The sequence below is a fragment of the Somniosus microcephalus genome, chromosome 9 (assembly GCF_052327205.1).
Source record: "Somniosus microcephalus isolate GS21.2 chromosome 9, FLI_Smic_1.0, whole genome shotgun sequence".
NCBI classification, from domain to species: Eukaryota; Metazoa; Chordata; class Chondrichthyes; order Squaliformes; family Somniosidae; genus Somniosus; species Somniosus microcephalus.
In genome coordinates this window covers 190591376-190616072 of record NC_140995.1, presented here as the reverse complement: position 1 = coordinate 190616072, position 24697 = coordinate 190591376, and the positions used below count along the sequence as shown (strand labels likewise).

The window sequence follows — 24697 nt, the reverse complement described above, 5'->3', positions numbered from 1 at the left end:
GAAATTGATGGTAGGCCATCTCCTTTTAACTGTTGCAGTTCATGTGTTGATAGTGTCCCACATGGTGTTAGGTAGGGAAATCCAGGATTTTGACCCTGCGACACTAAAATCATGGCGATATATACCCTAGTCAGGATGGCATGTGGCTTGAAGGGATACTTTTGTACTTGTGATTGTGATGTTGCTGTTCCTGTCCTAGATGGAACTTGGAGGTGTTGTAGAAGTAAGTTCAGTGAGTTGCTGCAGTACATATGTAGATAGTACATATTGAAGCCACAGTGCATTGCTAGTGAAGGGGGTGGATATTCAATTCAGTGGCAGAGGCTCTGATCAAGTATGGATAATGTTGAGCTTTTTGAGTATGACAGCTGCATCATCCAGGCGAGTGGTGTATATTCATTGAGAGGTCAGGATATAAGCCATTTGTCACAGAGGATGTGGCCTCTTCCCTGCTCTTGTAGCCACATTGAATTACTTAGAAATTACAACATGGAAAAAGGCTCTTTGCCTCAAACAGTCTGTGTTGGTGTTTATCATCCACAGGAACGGCAGTCCTTATGCCTTGTTCTCATATCCCTCTACTGTTGCTATGACTGGTCCAGGTAAACCTTGATTAACAGTGACCCCCCCAGGATTTTGATGGTGCAGGACTTGTTGATGGTAGTGCATTTGAAGATTTGGGGAGGTGGTTGGACTTTTTCTCATTGGAGGTGGTCATTTATTTGGGCATGGTTATAACCTGCCACTTATCAGCTCAAGCCTGGATGTTGTCCAGGCTTCTGTTGTAGGCTGGGCTGGACCGATTCATTATGGGAGGAGTTATGAATGGAGTTGAACATTATTGAACTGTCAGCCAATAGCCCCACCCTTTACCTTATGATGGAAGCAAGGTCATTGATGAAGCAGCTGAAGATGACGGGATTGAGGACACTGCCTTGAGCTCCTGCAGCAATGTCCCAGTGCTGTGATGATTGGCTTCCAACAACTACACCCATCTTTATTAAATATTGGTTATGACTCTATCCGTGAGCACAAAAGATCCAGGTCGGTTCTGGTACTGAGTTAGTCTAGAGGTTACCAGGCTAAGGAGAAAAAGGAAAACAATGTTGAAACTGTTTGGTTAAAAAGATTCATTGCTTGAAGGCCATATATGGTATTTCATCTTAGTTTTTGCATAAATTTGGTTTCTATTATTCATTCGGCATAAATGCATTTTAAAATTTATTCCAGTGTGTTTTGAGGCTTCACTTTTTCTGGTATGTATTAAATGTGCTTTTTTTATTATTATGACTTTAAAGATCAACATTAAAAAGTTAGCTTTTTGAAACTTGTTGGTAACCTCATCTTACAGTAATTTGTACTTTTGTAACTGGGCTAGATTTCCTGGTGGAAGCTTGATGTTCATTTGGTTGTACTGACAGTTTACCAACTTAAATTATTAAATAGTTGTTTAGTGAAATATTTTAGCACAAGTGAAAATCTGTAGTTTATTTTCACCAAAAAATGTGTGTCCTGATTCATTGCCTTGTACAGCTGTTCATACATGTCAAAATTCCTGAAGGCTACAAATAAGTCATTTTTTTTGTGAATATTCAGTTGATTACATTTCAGTTTAGAAAAATATACCAACACATTCAAATCGTTTGGCAAATGAACAAATTTGCATATTATGAATAAATCCAGCAATTTAGAAGAAAAAGCTTACCATTCACAGGATTTTGTGTTACAAATGGTTAGAATTTTGATATTCTCGTCACTGGCAGGGAAAGTACCGTTGTGTCCTCTTGCTGTTGATAGGGGAATTCGATAACAGATGCCAGCGGCATTGTCACTTCAGATTGCTTTTTTTAAACCTTGAATCAGAATCATGAAATAGCAAATTCTCACGGGGCATTTGTGAAAACACTCGAGACCCATTTTTAACTTGAAACCTTGTCTGTTTTCTTTACCACTTACAGTTTCCTTCACACATCCTAGCATCTTGCCTGATGGTCTTTCATCAGTCCATTGTTGTGGTTCTAAAATTGACAATTGTCTTGAGCCAGCACCTGTGTTTTATTTAGCTTTTGCTGTGTATCTGATGAGAGATTTAGGGTAGAATCCTGCTAAGCTGGTAGACCATTCTTTTGATAGTGGGCCTTTTGGATACATTTTGTTTTATGGTTAATTACTGTGTTTCTAGAGGTCCATAGATCTTGGCATAATGGTTTTGCTTCCTAACTAGATTCTTGGAGTATTAGGTATAACCTCTACGAGAGGATAGTTCTCTTCTGAAATCTCATCACCTTTCTTTCTTTCTGTCACCTGTACACTCCTATTTGAGATCACCGTTTGGCATACTTGTGCAGCTGTGAGTTGCTTACCATGCAAAGTAATGACTTTAGGAAGAGGGCATCTCTGACAATGCAACGCTCCCTCTGTATTGCACTGAAGTGTCAGCCTAGATGATGTGCTCAAGGCTCTGGAATAGGGCTTGAACCCCGAACTTCTGACTCTGAGGCGAGAGTGTTACCACTGAGCCAATTTTGCAGACTGAGGGCTGCATATGCAATAACATTGAATTCCACGGTAATTTCAACCTAACTCACCAGGTGGGAAACTCATGGGATCGGGTGGAACGCCAGTTTTACACCCCGCCCAATGACTTCATTGACTTCAACAGCGAGTAAAATTGTGCGGGGTGTAACACCAGCATTGCACTCGATCTCGTCAGTATTCCAACTGGCGGGTTAGGTTAAAATTGACCCCTTAGTGTTTGCAGCAGTTCTTTTACTTTCCAAGTACTACTACTACCCTTACTTCTACAATGATGACAGGAGACAAAGAAAGAGATGTTAGGAGGAGTGACCAAAAGCTTGGTTAAAGCGGTGGTTTTTAAGGAGGGTCTTCTTGGAAGAGAAGAAAGGGGGGAAAAAAGGAGAGGGAGGCAGAAGAATTCCAGAGTGTGCGGCAAAGACAGCTGAAGGCACTGCCGTCAATGCTGGGATAAAGGGAGGGTGGGTTGCACAGAAGGCCACAGTCAGACGAATGGAGAATTTAGAGGGAGGCGTTTGTAGGGTTGGAGGAGATTAGAGGTGAAGCGGAGGCAGCCAATGGTATGGAAGTGCAAGTAGGCGGATTTGTGATGGAGTGTATATCAGAAGCTCAGCTCGGTTGAATAGAATGCTGAGATTACAAAATTGTCTGGTTCAACCTGAGACAGTGGCTGCGGAGTGATACGGAACCAGTGCCAAGAGTACATAATTTGTGGCGGGACTGAAGACGATGGCTTCAGTCTTTTGTGTTTAACTGGAGGGAATTGTAGCTAATCTAAGACTGGATATCCAACAAGCAGTCTAACAACACACAGTGGATGGATTGAGAGGTGGTGGAGAAGTAGAGCTGGGTGTCGTCAGCGCACTTGTGAAAGCTGACCCTATGTCTGCGGATGGTGGCTGTTAAGTCCGTGAATGATTGAGACACGGACCAGCAGGAGTGAAAACAAACAAGTCTTTACTGGTGGAAGTCAATAGCGAAACTAACAAACAGAGGCTCTCTAGCACCTTTTATACAGGGGTGGTCACTGCTGGTACTGCAGTCTGAGACCAGTTATTCTCTTAAAGGTACATACACAACAATTCCTCCCCTTTTAGATAAACAGTACATAACATTCATTTAACAACTAAATGATAACTAATTACAATCACGGTTGCTAGATACATTGGTTAAGTTTAAGCAATTATAAGTTCAGTCTTTGAGGAGGCTTCCTGATTCTGTCTGGATAACGCCTCTTTGGGGTATCAGGTTCTTCTGGCAATGTTGAGTCGAGATCAATGTCGTTGTTTGGTTCATCTGCTTCCAATATCACCGATTCTGCGGTAGCTGCAATTGGTATGTCGATTTCATCGCCAGGTGTATCAGATCGTGGTGTGGAGTTGACGTTTTCCATTGACTCTAGAATCTGGTCAGCATGGCGTCTTACAATGCTCTCTCCAACGTCCACGGTATACATGAGAGGTCCTTGCCGTGTACAAATCGTTCCTGGCTGCCATTTCTCAGTGTGGTAGTCCCGGGCCAAAACTGGTTGACCTATCTTAAAACTCCTGGTCGGCCTTTCATTCATATTCTGAAACTGCCTGTTCTCCACATCTCTTCGGACGTTTGGCTTAACCAAATCCAAGCGACATCGTAGCCTTCGATTGAAGAACATCATGGCTGGGGTTTGGTTGGTAACCGCATGTGTCGCATTCCGGTAGGCAAACAAGAAGTTGTCCACCTTGTGTTGTAGGGGTATATCTTCATTACACATTGCCTTGATAGCCTTCTTGAATGTTTGGACAAACCTCTCGGCCAATCCATTAGTGGCTGGATGATATGGGGCGGATGTGTAATGCTTAACACCATTGTTCTTTAAGAACCTCCGGAACTCTTCAGACACAAACTGTGGTCCATTGTCAGAGCAAATCTGTTCAGGCAGCCCATTCCTGGCGATTATGGTTCGCAAAACTGTGATAGTTTTTTCCGTGGTGGTTGAGGACATTTTTATTACCTCTGGCCACTTTGTGCATCCACCGCAATTAAAAACATCGAGTCCATGAAGGGGCCAGCAAAATCAATGTGCACCCGTTGCCATGGAGATGAGGGCCACTCCCATGGATGCAGAGGAGCTTGTGGTGGGGCATTTTGGACCTTCTGGCATCCTGCACAGCTCTTGGTCATCTCTTCGATTTCTCTATCGATTCCCGGCCACCACACAAACGCTCTGGCTAAGTTCTTCATTTTTACCCCACCCAGATGACCCTCATGAAGCTCATTGAGTACTCTATCCGTCAACTTAGGTGGAATTACTACTCAGGATCCACACATCAAGGTTCCTCTGCACACTGACAGCTGTTCTCTTCTCGGCGAGAATGCTGGCAGCAGTGGTTCGCCATGTGCTGGCCATCCCTTCACCGTTAAATCATAGACCCGTGATAGTGTCGGGTCATTCCGTGTTTCCTTTTCTATGTTTGCATTCATCACAGGGAGACATTCGACTATGGTCGAGTGGAATAACTCCATTGGATCCACTGCAAGGTCTTCTTCCGCCGTCGGCAACGGTAGGCGTGACAATCCATCAGCATTTCCATGCTGTTTAGTTCCTTTGTACTCGATGTCATATTGGTGTGCCCCTAGGAAAAGGGACCATCTCTGCAGCCGTTGTGCCGTCATTATCGGTACGCCCTTCTGAGGGTTGAAAATGGAGACAAGAGGTTGATGATCGGTTAGTAGAGTAAATTTTTGACCGTGCAGATAGTGATTGAACTTCTTCACCCCCCACACTAGGCTGAGGGCCTCTCTGTCAATCTGGGCGTAGTTACGCTCGGCAGAAGTTAACGAGCGTGACGCAAAAGCTATCGGCCTCTCTAAACCATCAAGGAATTTATGTGACAGTACCGCCCCAATGCCGTAGGGAGACGCATCACACGCCAGCCTGATCGGCAGTGCTGGGTTGTAGTGAGTCAATACTTCCCTTGAAGTGATTAAGTCCTTACTCTTCTGAAAAGGACGCTTACAATCATCGCTCCATTTCCATGCTACCCCCGTTCGTAGCAGGGCGTTCAGTGGGTGCAAAATTGTCGACAAATTCGGCAAAAACTTATGATAGTAATTCACCAACCCGAGGAATGACCTCAGTTGCGACACATTTTCAGGCGCTGGGGCCTTAACAACCGCTTCAGTTTTGTCAGGGGACTTATGTAACCCCTCTTCATCAATCACGTGGCCACAATACGATATCTGTTTCTTAAAAAATTCGCACTTGGGGCGGTTGGCTCGCAGCCCATGTTCCCGTAGTCTAGTGAGCACCTGTTCTAGGTTGTTAAGGTGTTCACTGTCATCTTCACCTGTCACAAGGATGTCGTCCAAGTAACACTGAGTCCCCGGAATCCCTTGCAGGACTTGTTCCATCGCTCTTTGCCATATCGCCGGAGCCGATGCTACTCCGAATACCAATCGATGATACTGGTAAAGACCTTTGTGAGTGTTTATCGTGAGATACTTCCTAAAGGACTCTTCAACCTCCATCTGCAAATATGCTTGTGCTAGGTCAATTTTTGTAAAACGTTTCCCTCCAGACAGTGAGGCGAAGATGTCTTCTATCCTTGGAAGAGGATATTGTACTGTGTGAAGGACAGGGTTCACCGTCACCTTGAAATCCCCACAGATGCGAATCTTCCTTGGCTCTCCGGGCTTATTGCTTAACGTTTTTTTCATGACAGGAACGATGGGTGTCGCCCACTCGCTCCAGTCGACCTTAGACAACACACCCGCCTTCTCCAGATTCTCCAGCTCTGCCTCGATGGCTGGGCGAATTGCATATGGTACCGGTCTTGCTTTGAAAAACTTGGGAACTGCATTCTCTTCTATTTTTATCGAGGCGGTTACGCCTTTAAGCGTGCCCAGTTCTTGTTGAAATACCTCTTTGGCGTTAGCTAAGATTGTTGACAATCGTCCAGGAGTGACGTCTTCATCTTTTTTACCGTCCACCGTCATTGCATGAATGGAATGCCAACCTAAGTTTATCTTCCTGATCCATTCCCGTCCCAATAACGGTGGTCCACCATTTGGCAGTATGTAGAGATACAATTTCCATATTTTCTTGCCATTGTATTCGACAGGCACCCTTATTTTTCCTCTGGGGTATACTTTTTGCCCCGTATACGTCGTCAAGACGATGGATGTCTCTCAAGGGTATGTGTGAAAATAGCCGCTCGTAGTCTCGTCGATTCATGACGGTTAGCGCTGATCCTGTATCCAATTCCATTTTAACTTGGGACCCTGCTATCGTGAGGGTGACCCAAATGGTTCGGTGATCCTCTTTTGCGATTACATTGTGAAGTTTGAGACAGCTTAGTCTCCTGTTTCCGGATTCACTATCGCTCATCTGATCTTCGGAACTACTGTCCGTCATCTTTTGTACTTTCTTGTACGGTTCCTTAGTAGCCTTTTTGTTGTCGCTGGTCTTCTTCCCAGACCTGCAAACTCGTGCAATGTGTCCAATCTTCCCGCATTGTCTGCATATTTTGTCTTTGGACCAGCAGACCTTCTGGTCATGGTTAGTTCTGCCGCAGCGATAACATTTTGCAAATCCCCGTGTCATTTCGTGGGTGCCGTATTCCTGTGGTTTTTGTTGAATTTCTGCAGCTCCCCTGGCTGCTGCTTCATACGATACTGCCACGCTGAAAGCCTTATCTAGCGTCAGCTTTCTCTGAGAGTAACTTCTTCTGTGTTCCTTCACTCAGGAGTCCACAGACAAATTTGTCCCGTAGGGTATCTGCCAGTCCTGCTCCGAACTGGCAGTGCTTTGATAGCTTGCGTATTTCCGTAAGATACTCAGCATTGCTCTCATCTTTGTGCTGAGTTCTCCTGTGGAACTTAAATCTTTCTGCTATCAACAGCGGTGCAGGGTTTAAGTGTTCCTGTAGGACAGCAACAATTTTATTAAAACTCTTCGCCTTCGGTTTGGCTGGAGTAATCAGGTCCCGCAATAGGCCGTACGTTCTAGCACCCATTAAGTTTAGCAATATCGATGCCTTTTTCCCCTCCGCTATTTCGTTTGCCTCGAAATATACCTCGACTCTTTCCACATACGTGGTCCAGTCCTCTAATGTATTATCAAAAGCAGTGATACAGCCAGTCTTCGGCATCTTGCAAATCTGAAGTGGCGCTTCCCGCGCTTTGCCTTCTTCCCCGCTGTTGTTAGCGCTGCTTTCCACAGTTTCTTGCGTGTTAAATATTGATTCTTTTTCTTTTATTATTTTCCCGTCGTGGAGCGGACCCTCTGGGACACTTCCCTCCCTCTTCTTAGGTCCGAACGCTGCCCGGCTTCGAAGCACCGGCCGCGCCCTGTGTGCTCCACCCTCTCTCTCTCTCTTTGCTTCCCGACTCGCTGCCCGGCCCCGTTGAAAAGCCACCCGATCGAGCTTCAGCCCGCCGCAGCCCAGGAAGGATCAGAGCACTACCTGCCACCAGCCCGATTAGCTGGGAAACCACAGACCGAGGAACCCAGCCTGGCTCTGAACAGTCTCTCCTGCAAGTTTTCAAACCGATGATTGACGGTCGACGCCCGTTTCCCGAGTTTCTTTGGACTCTTTTTTTTCTTTCTTCTGGCTCCGACCTTCAACAACGTCGTCTGAGGTGCTGCCGAGTTGCAGGTAAGTTCGTTTCTTATTCGTCGCCAGTGTTAAGTCCGTGAATGATTGAGACACGGACCAGCAGGAGTGAAAACAAACAAGTCTTTACTGGTGGAAGTCAATAGCGAAACTAACAAACAGAGGCTCTCTAGCACCTTTTATACAGGGGTGGTCACTGCTGGTACTGCAGTCTGAGACCAGTTATTCTCTTCAAGGTACATACACAACAGTGGCGCCAAGGGGTAGTATGTAGATGAGTAAGAGGATGGAGCCAAGAATGGATATTTGGGGGACTCCAAAGGTAATGGTGCGGGGGTGGGAAGTGAAGCCATTTCTGGAGCTAGTCAGCAGTTCAGTGGGAAATGGGGTCAAAGGAGCAGGAGGTGGGTCTCATGGACAAGATCAGCTTGGAGGGTGACTGAGGGGAGACAGGAGAGAAGCTAGAGAAAGACATGAGGCTAGGGCTAGGGGAGGACGTGCCTGGAGGGAGCTTTTGGCTAGTTGGGCAAGGGAAAAGGAGGGGGGAACCAGCAGAGGCAGCTGAATGGATGGTCTCAATCTTGGTGGTAAAGAAGTCCATGAGTTCCTCGCACGTTGGAGGTGAGGGTAGTGGGGCAGAGGAGAGGGGTTCAAGGAGACAGTTTATAGTGGATAATCCTGACGTAGTGTACCCCTTTCTACCTTGCACAGAGCTAGTTTCATTAACTAGCTCTTTGGTTTGTTTTTAGGTTGTGGGAAAAAAACTAGTCAATAAATTTACTGCACCCATTGCTTATATCTGAGAAGTGGAGTTTCTCGTTGCCAAGAAGCTAGCAGCCTTAGTAGCATATGGAACATCTGAATGGAAAATGTCACACTTGTACAATGAGAGATGTGTTTCTGTGGTTGGTATTTGAAAAAGGGGCCTAGTCATTTTATCTAATCTATAATGTGCCAGTCCTCTGGCTGATGAATGCTGTACTGGCCACAATGAGGAGACCTGTTCATTTGCCAATTTTGTTGTCCCTCACTTTGAATACAGATATGGAAGTATATAACGTTTTTTTTTAAATCATGCATTTTTATTCAACAGAAATATTTATTTTCTTGGTTTATAGATGCAGCAACTGCATGATATGGAGCAAGTATGTTATGAGAAGGTTCTGGTGCAACTGAAGGAAGGACACCAGGTAAAGTTATTTTTTTATTATAATCTTACACTGGTTTGCATGTTTAAGATGACAAAAGAACTCTGAGGGCATAAACTGTAAGAATTAGAACAGTTCTAAATAGACTTCAGTAGGAAAAAGAAGTTACAGTATCTGATTAAATATAACAATACTTACATGTTCATAACATGACATTTTTATTGTGACAACATTAATTACAAATTGGCAAAGCAGAGAGCAAAAAAATCCATCATTAATGTAAACTGGTCCACTGCATTCTGTTTTGACTAGTATTTATTTTTATACACAAATTTAGGACATGTGCCAATTATACTGTCTAAGCTCTTTTTAAGCCCTGAGAGATGCGTAAAGTTGAAAGATCAGTAATATATACCCAACTAGAGAATATCTACAGTCCTCACAGTTGATCTGTAATGAAACTGCCCGTGTATATAATGAGATAAAGATAACCACTTATGGAAAGATTGTGTCGAGGTACCATCTGTTTTAAAGTGTTTTCATTTTTGCTGAGAAGGTGGATCATTCCCACTCACGCTGCTGATTTCTGCTTTATGCTCTGAGGCTTATCTCTAGTGGGAACTTGGCAGTTAAGACCAGAAATAATCAGTGTCAATACAAAGAATGGTGCAAAGAATTCTTTAGAAACAAAAAATACCTTTAACTCCTACCTTTGGGTGACACAAGTTTACTCTAACTTGTCATTTTTTAGTACTTCGGTAGCACTACAGAGTAAAAAACCCACTTCAGCAAAAAACAGGTAATACACAATTCATCATGTTAAAAATGAGTGAAAAATTAACAATAAGGATTTTTCCTGTTCCTCTCTGTGGCACTGATTCCACTTGTAAAACTTTTTTTGTACTTTAGCCACTGTGCACTTGCTGTGATCTATGATGTTTACTCCCTTTTGTTCTATATGTAACTGTCAGCTACTTCTTTTTAATTTACGACATTATCCTGTGTAAAAAGTAAATGGCTTAAGGGTAATGTATTAATCTGCACAATGTTTTGGGTCAATATTATTAGTGGAAGTGCTTATTTTTATTCAGAATAAGTTTTACTGGAAAATCTTACTCATGACACCAGACATCAGTCAATTGATTTTTATGGTTTTGCATTTTTTGTACTTGGCATTTAAAAAAAAAACATTCAACTTTTTGGGGAGAGTTGGTGATATATTATTGATCTTTTAACTTTATGTTGCTGTCATTTATAGTATTTATTCCCATATCACTGTAGTTATTTAGAGGTTTTTTTATTTTAATCTTTCCTAGAATTTACATGTATATAGTGCCTTTCATGTTCTTTGTGATTCAGTTACTTTATGAAGTGCAGTCATTGTTTTGGAGGCAAACGTGACAGCCAGTTTATTTGCAACAAGGTCCAACAAACAACAGTGAGACAAATGACGAGTCCATCTGTTATGGTGGTGTTAGTTGAGCGATAAATGTTGGCCAAGACACTGAGAGAACTTCGTACTCTTCAAATAGTGTTATGGAATCTTTTGTACCCAATTGAGCAGGCAGACAGGGTAGGTAGTCAGTTTGCTTCTAATCAAAGACACCATCTCTGACAGTGCAACACTCCATCATGTACTGCAGCGAAGCCTCGATTATATGCTCAAGCCCTGGAGTGGGTCTTGAATTCATGATCTTCTGATCCAGATGCAAGAGTGCTACCACTGAGCCAATGCCAACATAACAGATTTATTCAGAAGTAATGTGGATTTAGGATATCTTAGACTGACCAAACAGCTTATAAAGATGATGAATAAGTGATTATTAGATCATTTGCCTCGAACAGTGGCCCTGAAGCAAAGTCCCTGGACATGTGATTTGGGCAGTTGTGCCAGGATTGTGCCCACTGCCAACACTGAATACAGAGATACAATCACCTCAATTGCATGGGACCAACAGGTGGCAATGGCACTAGGGATGCTGCACAAGGATTTGCATACCCAGGATGTATTCAACAACTGCATTGATGCTATGCACTAGGGTTATGCATTAACTATATTGCACTTGCTCTATTGATGGGGACTGTGAATTAATATCGGCATATTTGATCTATGGAGTACTGTACGTTGCATTAATTATTAGTCACTTTCACCAGAAATTATATTGGATTCTTAATGAAAGAAATAACTTTCAGAAACTCGGGCTGTCCTAAAGAGCTTTACAGCCAATGATATACTTTTGAAGTATAGTCACTGTTGTAATGTCGGTATTGCAGCAGCCAATTTAAATACACAAATAACCAAATCTGTGTTAGCTGTAAGTTGAGGGATAAATGTTGTACAGGACACCGGGAGAGTTATCCAGTTCTTCTTCGAATCATGCCATGGGATCTTTTGCGTTTACCTGAGAGGGCAGACGGGGCTTTGGTTTAACCTCTCATCTGAAAGATGGCACCTCAGACAGTGCAGCGCTCCCTTAGTACTGCTTTGAAGTGCCAGCCTAGATTGCGTGCTCAAGTCTTTGGAATGGTGCTTGATCTCTGCTGGATCTTGATCTCAGCTGGACCCTCTGAAGAAGAAATGGAGGAAGAGGGTGAAAATTGGAGAGTTAATCAATTCAATTCAAATTGTTTTATTGGCATGACAAGGTACATCTTATGTTGCCAAAGCACCGAAAAACACGTATGATTGAACACGTAAACACAGATCTGGCCATACAGTGTATAAACAGATATATCCTTGTCTGTATAAATATACACTCATATAATATGCATATAATCTTTTCCTAGGTTTAATGGTTGTCACTCTGCTTATGGCAAGCTGTAACATAGTTTGCCGCTAAAGTTACGCAATTTCTCTGTTCCCCTAATAGATATGGGAGTTTTTGGTCGTCATTCAAATGTTTGAATTCGGCATATTTTTATGAATTTTGGGTAGAAATTCCCCCTTATGTCCTGATAGTTTCCACAAGTTGTGAGGAAGTGCATCTCTGTCTCCACCACTCCCTGACTGCAGTGAGAGCATATCCTGTCCTCTCTTGGCAGCCAGGTCTGCCTGTGTCTGCCTTTTTCGATGGCCAGGCTATGCTCACTAAGTCTGTACATAGTCAAGGTTTTTCTCAATTTGCTATCTTTTACCATGGTCAGGTATTCAGCCATGGTGTATTGTCTGTTTAGGGCCAAATAGCAATCGAGTTTGTTTTGGGTTTTTGTTGTTTCTGTCCAATAGGTCAGATATTTTTCCTTTTGTTTAGTGACAATTGTGTTGTGTCGAATTCTCTGTGCTAGGATGTCACTGTCCTGGAGCTGGTTATTATTAGTAGTGTTAGTAGTTTCTTCACTGAGTCCCAGGACTAGTTGACTGAGGAGCCTAATCTTGTGTGGTTTATTTTGCCCAATTCAAGAGCAATGTTAACAGTGAGGCCTTGGAACTACTCCTTTCTGCTCCCCCCACCCCCAAATGGGAAAGTGTGTAAGAATGGGCAAAGCACAAGGAGGTTGGGAGAAAGAAATACTCCATTTGGAAAATTTAATGTTTTTTTTGAGGGTGATAATCTTTTCATGCCTTGTATATGATCTGGGAAGGGTACAGGGCCGAATCCCTGCTACCTAGCTTCATTTAATGGCATTTTGTTCCTGGCTTTTGGAGACGTGTGTACATTTTTTCCCCAACTTTTTAAAGAGGAGAGATGTGAAATCTAGATGAGGGGCAAAGCTCAATAATGCAGCATGCCACCAGAGTTGAAGAAGTTGGAGAGAAGATTAGCTAAAGGAGCAAGAGAATGCCAACCATGGGTTTTAAAAGCCTGTAGGTTGTTGGAGGAAAGAAAGACAGAGAAAGCTAAGAAATTCCACAGTTTTGAAGACCTGAGGAAGAATGATTAAAGGACACTGATGTGTTTGTTTTTGACACATTGAGGAGGAAGAAGAATGTATAGGATGTTGCACTTGCAGCTTAGTTCAGAGGGAGAAAAGCTGATCCAACAACCGTCCATAGTAGCATTGATAAAATAGGAAGCAACAAAGATTACTGTGGAGAGAGAGATTCTAAAGGTGAGGCAGCAACCTTTATTTTGTATCCTGTCTAGGAATCCAAAGGAGATGTTGGAAGAACCTTCTCAGATATGACAATAATATTCAAATCAATATGGGAGCCATATTCAGATAATATGGGAGTAGGATTCAAGAGTGACTCCCCAAGTTTTCCCTCTCTGTGATACCTGCCCTTGTTTGTGTCTACATATTTTGAGATTAGAACTCAGTGTATTTTCTGTGGCTGTTGCTTGGGTAATAGAATCATACAGAACAGAAGGAGGCTCATACAGAACAGAAGGAGGCCATTCAGCCCACCGTGCCTGGTCTGGAGCTCTGAAGGAGCTAACAGTTAGTCCCACTCCCCTGCTCTTTCTCCATAGCCCTGCAAATGTTTCCTTTTTTATGTAGAGACCCAATTCCCTTTTGAAAGTTACTATTGAATCTGCTTCACTACCTTTTTCAGGCAATGCATTCTAGATTTATAATAGCTCACTGAGGAGAGACATTTCTCCTTATTTCCCCCCTGGATTTTTTGCCAATTACTTTAAATATGTGTCCTTTAGTTACCAACCTTCCTGCCAATGGAAAACAGTTTCTCCCTATCTACTATTATCAAAACCCCTCATAATTTTGAACACCTCTATTAAATCTCCCCTTAACCTTTTCTGCTCTAAGGAGAACAATCCCAGCTTCTGTAGTCTCTCCAGATAACTGAAACCCTTCATCCCTGGTACCATTCTAGCAAATCTCCTCTGAACCCTCTCCAAGACCTTGTCATCTTTTCTAAAGGGTTCTACTATTCTGTGCCATAACTCATTGGAGCTCCATTGTGATGCTCCTGATTTAATACACAGTTTTTAGTCTTGTAACATTAATACTGTAGATTGTAACTTGTTGTTCTTTGTTGGCATTGTTACCAATTATACTTTGCTAAAACACCTCCTGACTGTTTCCCTCCATTAATTGACTTCATAATTCTGAGTATATATTAAGATTCCCTCCTAATGCAAACTCTATTCACATGTTTACTCTTAGTAACTGCCAAATTCTTTTTTTTTATGCATGAACTCAACTAATTTCAGAGGAGAAATATCTATTTTGGCACATTTGGAGGGGAAAAAGTCAAAGGAACAATAGAAGATTTTTTTTTGTATATTATCTAAATATAAAATATGTGTCTCTAAAATGAAAATCTACTTTCATTTTGTAGCTTAACAAAACAGAAAAGATTCAAAGCTTCATAAATTATAATCTGAATGTAAATCTTCATTTTTTCCACACACATTTGAGAGTTTGGTTTTAGTCGATAAAATTCTTAACCCATTTCTGTTTAACTTTGTTACCTCTAGACTTGAATATTCCAACGCACTCCTGTCTGGCCTCCCACATTCTACCCTAAGTAAACTTGAGGTCATCCAAAACTCGGCTGCCCGTGTCCTAACTCGCACCAAGTCCCGTTCACCCATCACCCCTGTGCTCGCTGACCTACATTGGCTCCCTGTTAAGCAACGCTTCAATTTCAAAATTCTCACCCTTGTTTTCAAATCCCTCCATGGCCTTGCCCTTCTCTATCTCTGTCATCTCCTGCAGCCCCACAACCCCTCGAGATATCTGCGCTCCTCTGAATCTGCCCTCTTGAGCATCCCTGATTATAATTCCTTAACTATTGGTGGCCGTGCCTTCTGTTGCTAGTCCCTAAGCTCTGGAATTCCCTGCTGAAACCTCTCCGCCTCACTACCTCTCTTTCCCCCTTTAAGACGCTCCTTAAAACCTACCTCTTTGACCAAGCTTTTGGTCACCTGCGCTAATTTATCCTTATGTGGCTCGGTGTCAAATTTTTTGTCTTTTAATACTCCTGTGAAGCACCTTGGGACAATTTACTATGTTAAAGGCGCTATATAAACATGTTGTTGTAACTTAGCAGTTCATATTACCTGACGCATTCTCTGCGCACTGTAACTCAAAGCTGAAGTGTAATAGTGTTTAACTGAAATATCGTTGTTTTACTGCCCCAGTTTTAGTTTTCACCTTCTTCCATACAAGCTTGGTGGCATTTTGAGTGGCAGAAACTATTGCATGAGTTCATTATTTTTGATCTCTATTGCAGCACTCTGTAAACTTTACTTCTGTTGCTGCTCTTTCTGCAGTTATTGTGATAAATGTGCAATATTGTGGTGCCCTGGTGCTTTATGGAATTTTCTGGAGGGATCAGTGTTGAGACAGATCAATTTTTTTTTGCTTTGTGGAAGGTTGTTGCATTATTTGTAAAATAGCTCCAACGTGTTTCCATTGAAAATGTAGAGTAGTAAGAGGTGGCAGAGTGTAGGCATTTGGGATGACAGATGGAGATTGTCTCTTTTTCTGTTGATTTTTCAAGTCATACTGTGAAAGATTTTCAGCTCTGTTTGGCTTTTGGGAAATTAAAACTTGGCTATTCAGTCATTAATGCTGATCCATCTGCTCTAACAAATGAGACAGCTTGTTTCAGCCTTCAGTTTGAATTAACAGTTGCATGTGCAGCTTCATCATCTGCGCGTTGCCCCATCCTCCTGAGCTGCTTGCTGAGTGTGGAGGCAGTTACCTAGGACAATAATATATGGCTATGACCTACAAAGTCTTTATTTTCAAGTTCTCTTGTGGCACTCGGCTTCAAACAATTGGCGAAATTAAGATGCTGAGAATAGCTCCATCATGTAATACCAAGCATGCTGACTGGTTTTCATTTTAGAGGTTTTTTTTATCTGTTGTATTTGGCAGCTGTTCTAATGTGAAAATTGTTTTGATAGTAGGATTTGAAGCTTTGAATTTGCATATCTTTGGTAGTTTAGGTAAGAAGTGAACACATAATTTTGATGTCCCAGTGAACTCTTTTGGGTACTGAATTGTGTTGGATAACAATCACAGAAATCACAGAAACCCCACAGTGCAGATAGAGGCCATTTCGGCCCATCGAGCCTGCACCGACACATATCCCACCCGATCCCCATAACCCCTACACCAACACATATCTCACCCTATCCCTGTAACCCCACGTATTTAATCCCCCTAACACTAAGGGTCAATTTATCATAGCCAATCAACCTAACCCGCACAGCTTTGGACTGAGAGAGGAAACCGGAGCACCCGGGAGGAAACCCACGCAAACACGGGGAGAATGTGCAAACTCCACACAGACAGTCACCCGAGGCCGGATTCGAACCCGGGTCTCTGGCGCTGTGAGGCAACAGTGCTAACCACTATGCCACAATCTACAGCAAAATATTCTAAAATAACAGTGACGACTTTCATGTAAAACTAGCTAAAAGCTAACTTTTTGTTGCTAGCAGTACTTTGTTTTATTTTCGTAAATGCATGTGATTCACCTACTGTTGCTTCCTTTTTTAAATTTATCATTTTTTTGTTTTTAAGATTGAAATCAAATCCCAAACCAATCCGTGCACATTCAGAGATAATAGGCAAACTAAAATTTAAAAAAAACCTGAGAAGTATACTGGAACATCAGGAACTTGCCTCCTTTGATCTATAATATTTATAAATTGTATATTTTTTAAATTACCAGGATGAAGCGTTTTTTTAAATCTGAAGGGCATTAAGCATGTGAGCATTCTTAACTAAGTTTTTAAATCACATCACTTGCCTATCAATTAACTAACAAAATAGATACATTTATACCACATTATTTTTCTCTGTACAGTTTGAATAGGAAAATGGACTTTAAATGTTCACTTAGAAAACAGTTTATTGTAGCATATATTGGTTATTTTTAGGGGAGCCAAAAAAAAATGGAAGCCTCGTAATGCAGTTAGGTATTGCTGCATTGTTTAAAAGGCAGCGTTGTTTGTAGTATTCTTGTCCCACAATGTATTGACCAAAAAGTACCAAAATAGGCAATACTAAGAACTTGAATTTCTACTTCTGTATGGTTTTTCTTTGAAGACAGAAATAAGAATAAGGGGCCAGATTTCATTGAAAAATTAACAGCACCCACCAGTATTAATGTGCAAACCATCCAACAACTTATAGTGAGGAAGAGATACCCCGTGAATTGCGAATCGCCACAGGTTGCTGGCCGATTTGCGCCGCTCCGCTATTAGCTTCACGAAAACAGTATCTCGCCATTCACAGCCCCGTGATTTTCAGGAAGTTGCTGTAGTTGCACATTAATTACCCATTAAACTCGCCACAGGAAATTAAGTCTAGTAATTATCAGCATAAGTGCCCTTTTAAAGAAGTGCAAATTGTTAATGACCACCGATCAACCTCTCCTGCCGAGAGACTGAACAATTAAAAGTGTGGAGTCTCATTCCTTCAGGTTGTAAATTATTGGAGATTTTAAAAATGTCAATTTAAAATTTACATTTTATTTTCTTTTTCCTTTCTATTTCTTCTTTCTCTCTTAATCCAATCTTTCTTTCTCTCTTTTTCTGTACCTGATTTGACATTGAATTCACCCTCCTTGGTCCTTTTGCTGTTTATTCTCAATCCTTTAAACTCATTGGTTAAGGAAATACACTGTTGGCCCCGTTGTTGACCAATGTCCCAGTTGCCCTCGGTGCGCCGTTATCAGCTCGCACTTCCAGCAACTTTGTAGGCAAAAATGTATCAATCCTAAACGTGCATGACCAAGTCTAACTAACAGAGCAAACTCCAGCAAGATCTTGCCATTGACTTTCAGAATCTGAAATGTTCAGCTTTGAAAATGCAGGAAACTCTCTTTTAACCGGTGTGGTAAACCACTTTTGTCGTTCACTATCGTTACACTATAGTTATCACTGTTATATCGTTACTCTATGGTTATCACTGTTCACACTGTTGTATCACTATACGAGGTCGCCTCTTGTCACGCTGTTATACCTGGGCTGACCACTGCTGACTCCGCCCATGGCTCCACCTACCTGCCCAGGTATAAAGGTGGTCGACTGGCTGGTATTCCTCCTTGTTGGATCCGATCACCCACGAGGGTGGGCTCTGTTATTTAGCCAATAAAAACCTATAGTTACTTTCTTAACTCGTCGCTTTTCATTGGATGAATTGATAGGTATATCAACCGGCACCTAAAATATCCAGAAATCTCTCTTAACCGGCAAAATTCAGGAGTAGGTTCTGGTAAGTTTTACTATATATCAGTGGCCGTGTAACCGGGGTTCCTGGCTCTGTGGCCATGTAACCGGGGTTCCTGGCTCTGTGGCCATATAACCGGGGTTCCTGCACCTGTGGCCGTGCAACAGGGACTCCTGGATCTGTGGCCGTGTAACCGGGACTCCTGCACAAGTGCCGTGTAACCGGGGCTCCTGCACCTGTGGCCGTGTATGGGGCTCTCGTACCTTGGTAAGTATACCTCTCTGTAATCCGGACTTGTTGATCAACCGGCACCACGCCAGTCCCATCGGTGCCAGATAAAAAAGAGTTTCCTGTAATATTTTTTTACTTGTTCTCCAGATAGTGTTGGATCACTTCTCTCTACAGATTGCAGCACTGCTGTGCCATTTGACTAAAGCCTGCATGCTTAATTAAAACATGGTGAGTTTGCTGCAGGTGGCTCATTGGGAAGTACTGAATCGATACTCCATGTGGTTCAGTGACACACAATAACAGAAATGGTGCAAATGAGCTCTTATAAATGAATTTATTAAAGGAGTTGATCTAATTATATTCGCAGTTTCACTTAATGGCAGGATTTACCTGTTTCACAAGCCTTTTGATTATTTATTGGAATTTTGAGCTTTGGACTTGCAGCACTTCTTTGTTTAGCCACCCATCGTTGTAAGTTAGATTTTTAACCACACACAGGTTGATGTGTTGTTACTTGAAACTTCTGATACCTCGAATAATTAACTGGCTTTGTTGAATTTTTTTTTTAGTGTGCTAATATTTTAATCCATAACCGATAAATTGAGAAAGTAATGCTTCCCTTTTAAATTATTCTTGTAAAAGAATTATGGCTATCCTTCTTAAGATGCTACGATATTAAATTGTCAGACTCTATTTGACATGTTAATTACACCTGAGTGTGATAGATTGGATTTCTTTCTATCTTACGCCCACTTTGGTGGAGAGCAGGATCACTGGTTAGATAATTTAATAAGTTTAGTGTTCACAAGTAATTATTACTTTAGTGTTCTGAACTATTTGGAACGGATTTGTCATGTTATTTGTTATGTTCTGGTACAAAAGAGAAAATAAGAAAGTACTTGCATTTTTATAGTGCCTTTCACAACTTCAGGACATCCCAAAGGTCTTCACAACCAATGAAGTACTTTTGAATTGTAATTACTGTTGTAATGTAGAGAAAAATGGCAGCTATGCACAGCAAGGTCATCGAAAGAAGAACTCACTCCTCTGTTCTTCTTCGCATACTGCCTTGGGATTACTTGGAGGAAGATGGTGCTTTGTTTTAATGTGATCTGAAAGATGGCACCTCTGACAGTGTAGTACTCCCCCAGTACTGCACTGAGGCGTCAGCCTAAATTATATGCTCAAGTCTCTGAAGTGGGGTTTAAACGCTGATCTTCTGACTCCGAGGCCAGAGTGCTATCACTGAGCCAAGGCCAACATAACCTAGTTATTCAGAGGTAATGTGGATTTAGGATATTTTAGACAAATCTTCGACCTATATACTGACCAAACAACTTATAAAGATGATGAACAAATGAAACAATGGCCCTGAAGGAATGTCCTTTGCCACGTGATTCAGGTAATCATGCCAGGATTGTGCCCCCTGTCTGCACTGATTCCCTGGAATATGTGGGATCACCTCATTTGCTTGGGGCCAACGGATGGCAATGCCGTTCGGGCTGCAGCAGAAGGGCTTGCATACCAAGGAGGCTGCAAAAAACAGGGATGGGGATGGGGTGGCCCATTCTAAAGAAATGGCAGTGGTCCCCTTACTAAGGGGCCTGCTGTAATAAAATAATTTTGGCTCACCTCTTTGGGTTGCCAGACCTGAAATACTAAAAAATATGCAGTTTAGAATGTGGATGTTAATTAACAAAGTACACTTTTAACATTGCACATTTATCCACTTGTTACATAAGATAGATAAGATAAGAAATAGGAGCAGGAGTAGGCCATTTGGCCCTTCGAGCCTGCTCCACCATTCAATAAGATCATGGCTGATCTTCTACCTCTATTCCACTTTCCTGCACTATCCCCATATCCCTTGATTCCTTTAATATTCAAAAATCTATCTATTTCAGCCTTGAATATACTCAATGACTGAGCCTCCACAGCCCTCTGGGGCAGAGAATTCCAAAGATTCACCACCCTCTGAGTGAAGAAATTTCTCCTCATCTCAGTCCTAAATGGCCGACCCCTTATTCTGAGACTGTGACCCCTGGTTCTAGACTCCCGTGCCAGGCGAAACATCCTCCCTGCATCTACCCTGTCAAGTCCTGTAAGAATTTTGTATGTTTCAATTAAATCACCTCTCATTCTTCTAAACTCTAGAGAATATAGACCTAGTCTACTCGATCTGTCCTCATAAGACAATCCTTCCATCCCAGGAACCAGTCTGGTGAACCTTGGTTGCACTCCCTCTATGGCAAGTATATCCTTCCTTCGGTAAGGAGACCAAAACTCTGCACAATACTCCAGGTGTGGTCTCACCAGGGCCCTGTATAAATGCAGTAAGACGTCTTTACTCTTCTACCCAAATCCTCTTGTAATAAAGGCCAACATACCATTTGCTTTCCTAATTGCTTGCTGTACCTGCATGTTAATTTTCAGTGATTCGTGTACAAGGACACCCAGGTCCCTTTGCCAATCTCTCACCATTTAAAAAAAATACACTGCTTTTCTATTTTTCCTACCAAAGTGGATAACTTCACATTTCTCCACATTATATTTCATTTGCCATGTTCTTGCCCACTCGCTTAGCCTGTCTATATCCCCTTGAAGCCTCCTTGCATCCTCCTCACAACTTACATTCCCACCCAGCTTTGTCAACAGCAAACTTGGATACATTACATTTAGTCCCCTCATCCAAATCATTGATGTAGATCGTGAATAGCTGAGGCCCAAGCACTGATCCTTGCGGTACCCCGCTAGTTACAGTCTGCCAACCCGAAAATGAACCGTTTATTCCTACTCTCTGTTTTCTGTCCATTAACCAATCCTCAATCCATGCTAGTATATATTACCCCAATCCCATGAATCCTCATTTTGTTTAATAACCTCTTGTGTGGCACCTTATCGAATGCCTTCTGAAAATCCAAATACACCACATGCAATGGTTCCCCTTTATCTATTCTGCTAGTTACAACCTCAAAAAACTCTATCAGATACGTCAAACACGAGTTCCCTTTCATAAATCCGTGTTGACTCTGCCTAATCCTATTATTATTTTCGAAGTGCCCTGTTACCACGTCCTTAATAATAGATTCGAGCATTTTACCTACTAATGTCAGGCAAACTGGTCTGCAGTTCCCTGTTTTCTCACTCCCTCCTTTCTTAAATATTGGAGTTACATTTGCTACCTTCCAATCTGTGGGAACCGTTCTAGAATCTATGGATTTTTGAAAAATGACAACCAGTGCATCCACTCTCTATAGCCAACTCTTTCAAAACCCTAGGATGTAGGCCATCAGGTCCTAGGGATTTATCGGCTTTCAATCCCATTAATTTCTCCAGTACTACTTTTTTACTAATACTAATATCTTTCAGTTCCTCATTCTCGCTTGACCCTTGATTGCCTATTATTTCCGGGAAGTTTTTTGTGTCTTCCGTGAAGTCAACACAAAGGGCTCAATTTTCATTGCCGAGGCGGGTTGGAGTCGGTTTGCGTGGTGGGCGGGTTCCGGAGCCGCTTCCGATGATGTCAGATTTTGATTCAATGAGCTTGTTGAGTTCAGTGAGGCTGCAAACGAGATTGTTGGCGGTGGCGAGGACCTGGAAGTGGGCAATGGAGAGATGGGTACACTAGAGGAAGCTGGTGACATAATAGAGTTTCATCCCTCTCAGAATGCAATGGCATATGATGTTCATAGAGAATCGCATTGCTCAAAAGGATGTGTCTGCTACATCAATATCAGATGTCTAAATCATGCCTTTACTCTCCCAAAGGACTATCGCGCGCCCCCCTCCCCACGATCCAGGATGAAGAGTCGGACAACTCCTCAGAGGAACCCGAAGCCTCTGAGGGAGCAGTGTCACTAGGACTCCGCGCACCCAGCACCAGCGCAGCAACGCATACCTCGGTGGGGCCATCACGAGTTAGAATAGTGTTGCCACCTGGTCTATCACAGCGCACAAGTGAGCATCAGCAGATGGTGGAGACAGTGACAGCAGTGGAGAGTCCTCTGCGTAGATCGCAGGACTCTCCTAGCTCTGCTAAGCTGCATGCAGACACTGTGCCTCTGGGGCCATCCAGAAAAAGAGCGGTTCGTGAAATACAGGAACAAGTGCAGGTGTCTCTGGAAGGGTTTGCCTCCCAGGCTCCCAAGCCCAGAGGATGCCCGCAAAAGGCGTCTAAGCAGGTGCAGCATCCTAGTCAGCAAGCTGCCTCTACATTTGCTGAAGCCACAGGGGAAGCACCATGTAGAAGCACGCATAAGCGAAAAATAGTCACAAGGGGAGTCACTTGGGTGATTTATCTTTTTTTATAACTGTTGCTGGTTTTTTATCCTTTAGTGATGTGTAGAAGAAAAATTATGTCAAACAGTTGATTGTGTGGCCTATGTGTTCCGAGAAATGGCAAAAGCTCATTGAGGGCTCAGGGCGACTTGCTTTTGTAATGCTGATGGTAAAAGTGATAGGAAATAACAGGGTATAGCAGAGATGATGTATGACGTTGGACAAGTGTCGCCTGCAATTACAGAGCCATATGGTAGCTAATGTGGCATGGCAGTGTACATACCCTGCTTGACGGGCAGCAGTGAACTGGAGGGATGCTGCATTGGTCACAACAGGGCATGCAAGCCTCCCCTCGTCATCCTCCTACTCCTCTTCCCAGGAAGGTCTGCGCTGAGCCACGCGGCTGCTACTCCTCCGAGTAGGATGAGAGGACATAAGTGCTTCTCATCCCCTTGCTCGAGATTTCATTTGAGGAAACAAGCTTGCAAGCGCACAGTCGAAGTTGCCTGAAATTATTCCATTCATGTCACACTGCAGATGGGTGTCAGCTTGAACAGTTAGGAGGTCAGTAGATGTGCAAAATCTTATCCCATACCTACAACAGCAAAGTTGTTGCATTTGAATGTCAGCCATGTTTCAGGGACATTTTTATAGCGCTCCACCAATGCATACAAATGATGTCCTCCAGCAACTCGTCTCCTTGAACCTGGCCTGTTCCTGACAAGTCGGGAAACAGGAGCCAGAAACACGAAAATGGGAAACCACTGTGAAAATAGGATTAGCAAGGCAGTTAACAGGCTTTTAACTCTTAACTACCTGTCCCACCAGTTCCAGTCTGGTCAGTTTGGGAGCGGCTGAACAAACCCTCACAAAAATCGGATGGAGGCGGGTTGGATGTCTGAAGCCATTTTTTCCAATTTTTGCTACAGACCTGCCTCCAAACCCTCCTCCTCGGGGCTATTAAAATCGGGCCCAAGGTATTTGTTTAATTTCTCTGCCATTTCCTTATTCCCCATTATAATTTCTCTTGTCTCAGCACCTGTAAGGGACCCACATTTACTTTTGCTACCCATTATGAAATTTAAATAAACATAGGCTATTAATCTTCAAATATTTAGAAGCTGTAATAATACCTTCTGGTGTTAAGTAGAACAAATCTTCATATCATTACTTTTGAAATTGCATGGTATAATACTTGTGATTTGTCATGTTATTAACATCCTAGCAGAAGAACAGGAAATGATAAAGCACAAAGTTTCTATATATTGTACAGAATAATGCATTTGTTTATGTCTTGTGTGTTAATGTATTATATCAAAAAAACTGGCATTACAATCCTTCTGTATTATTGCCTTCTAAGTAGGGCTGTGCATCTTTGATAGATGTATTTATTGTGTGGAGTTTATGAAGTTCCTTTAATTCCTATGAAATATTGACCATCAACATTTTATGTAGATCATACTGATTCATTTCATGGATGCCCTTGGTTTTGATGAACTTCATAACTCCACAACAAATACATCATACAAAATGTACAGCACTGCTTACAACACATGAGGTTATGGGTTGTGCTGTATTTAACTCTTACTATGTTAAATTAAACTGGTTTTATGACTACAAAATTTGTTCTCTGCACTCATTATGCTACCTTCTTTCTTCTTAATTAATTCCACCTCTTAGTTTGGAGGGGAATAATTAAACCAGGTTAATTATGGTTGTCATTGAATTACACATCTCTAATGGTTAAGGAACCCACATGGAGATAGGGCAATCTTAGACCTGACATAAGTAAACCAGATGATAGGAGATCACACT

General features: G+C 42.3%; 1 protein-coding gene across 2 annotated transcripts in view; it reads left to right on the top strand.

The window, feature by feature from the left end:
- The window catches only part of ascc3 (activating signal cointegrator 1 complex subunit 3), a 654593-nt gene that overhangs the window by 183041 nt on the left and 446855 nt on the right, over positions 1-24697 (top strand). For both annotated transcript variants that reach the window (XM_085997711.1, XM_085997710.1), the window contains exon 13: positions 9251-9322. In XM_085997711.1, coding sequence (XP_085853837.1) covers positions 9251-9322 — 72 coding nt within the window. The remainder of the gene's footprint in view (positions 1-9250; positions 9323-24697) is intronic.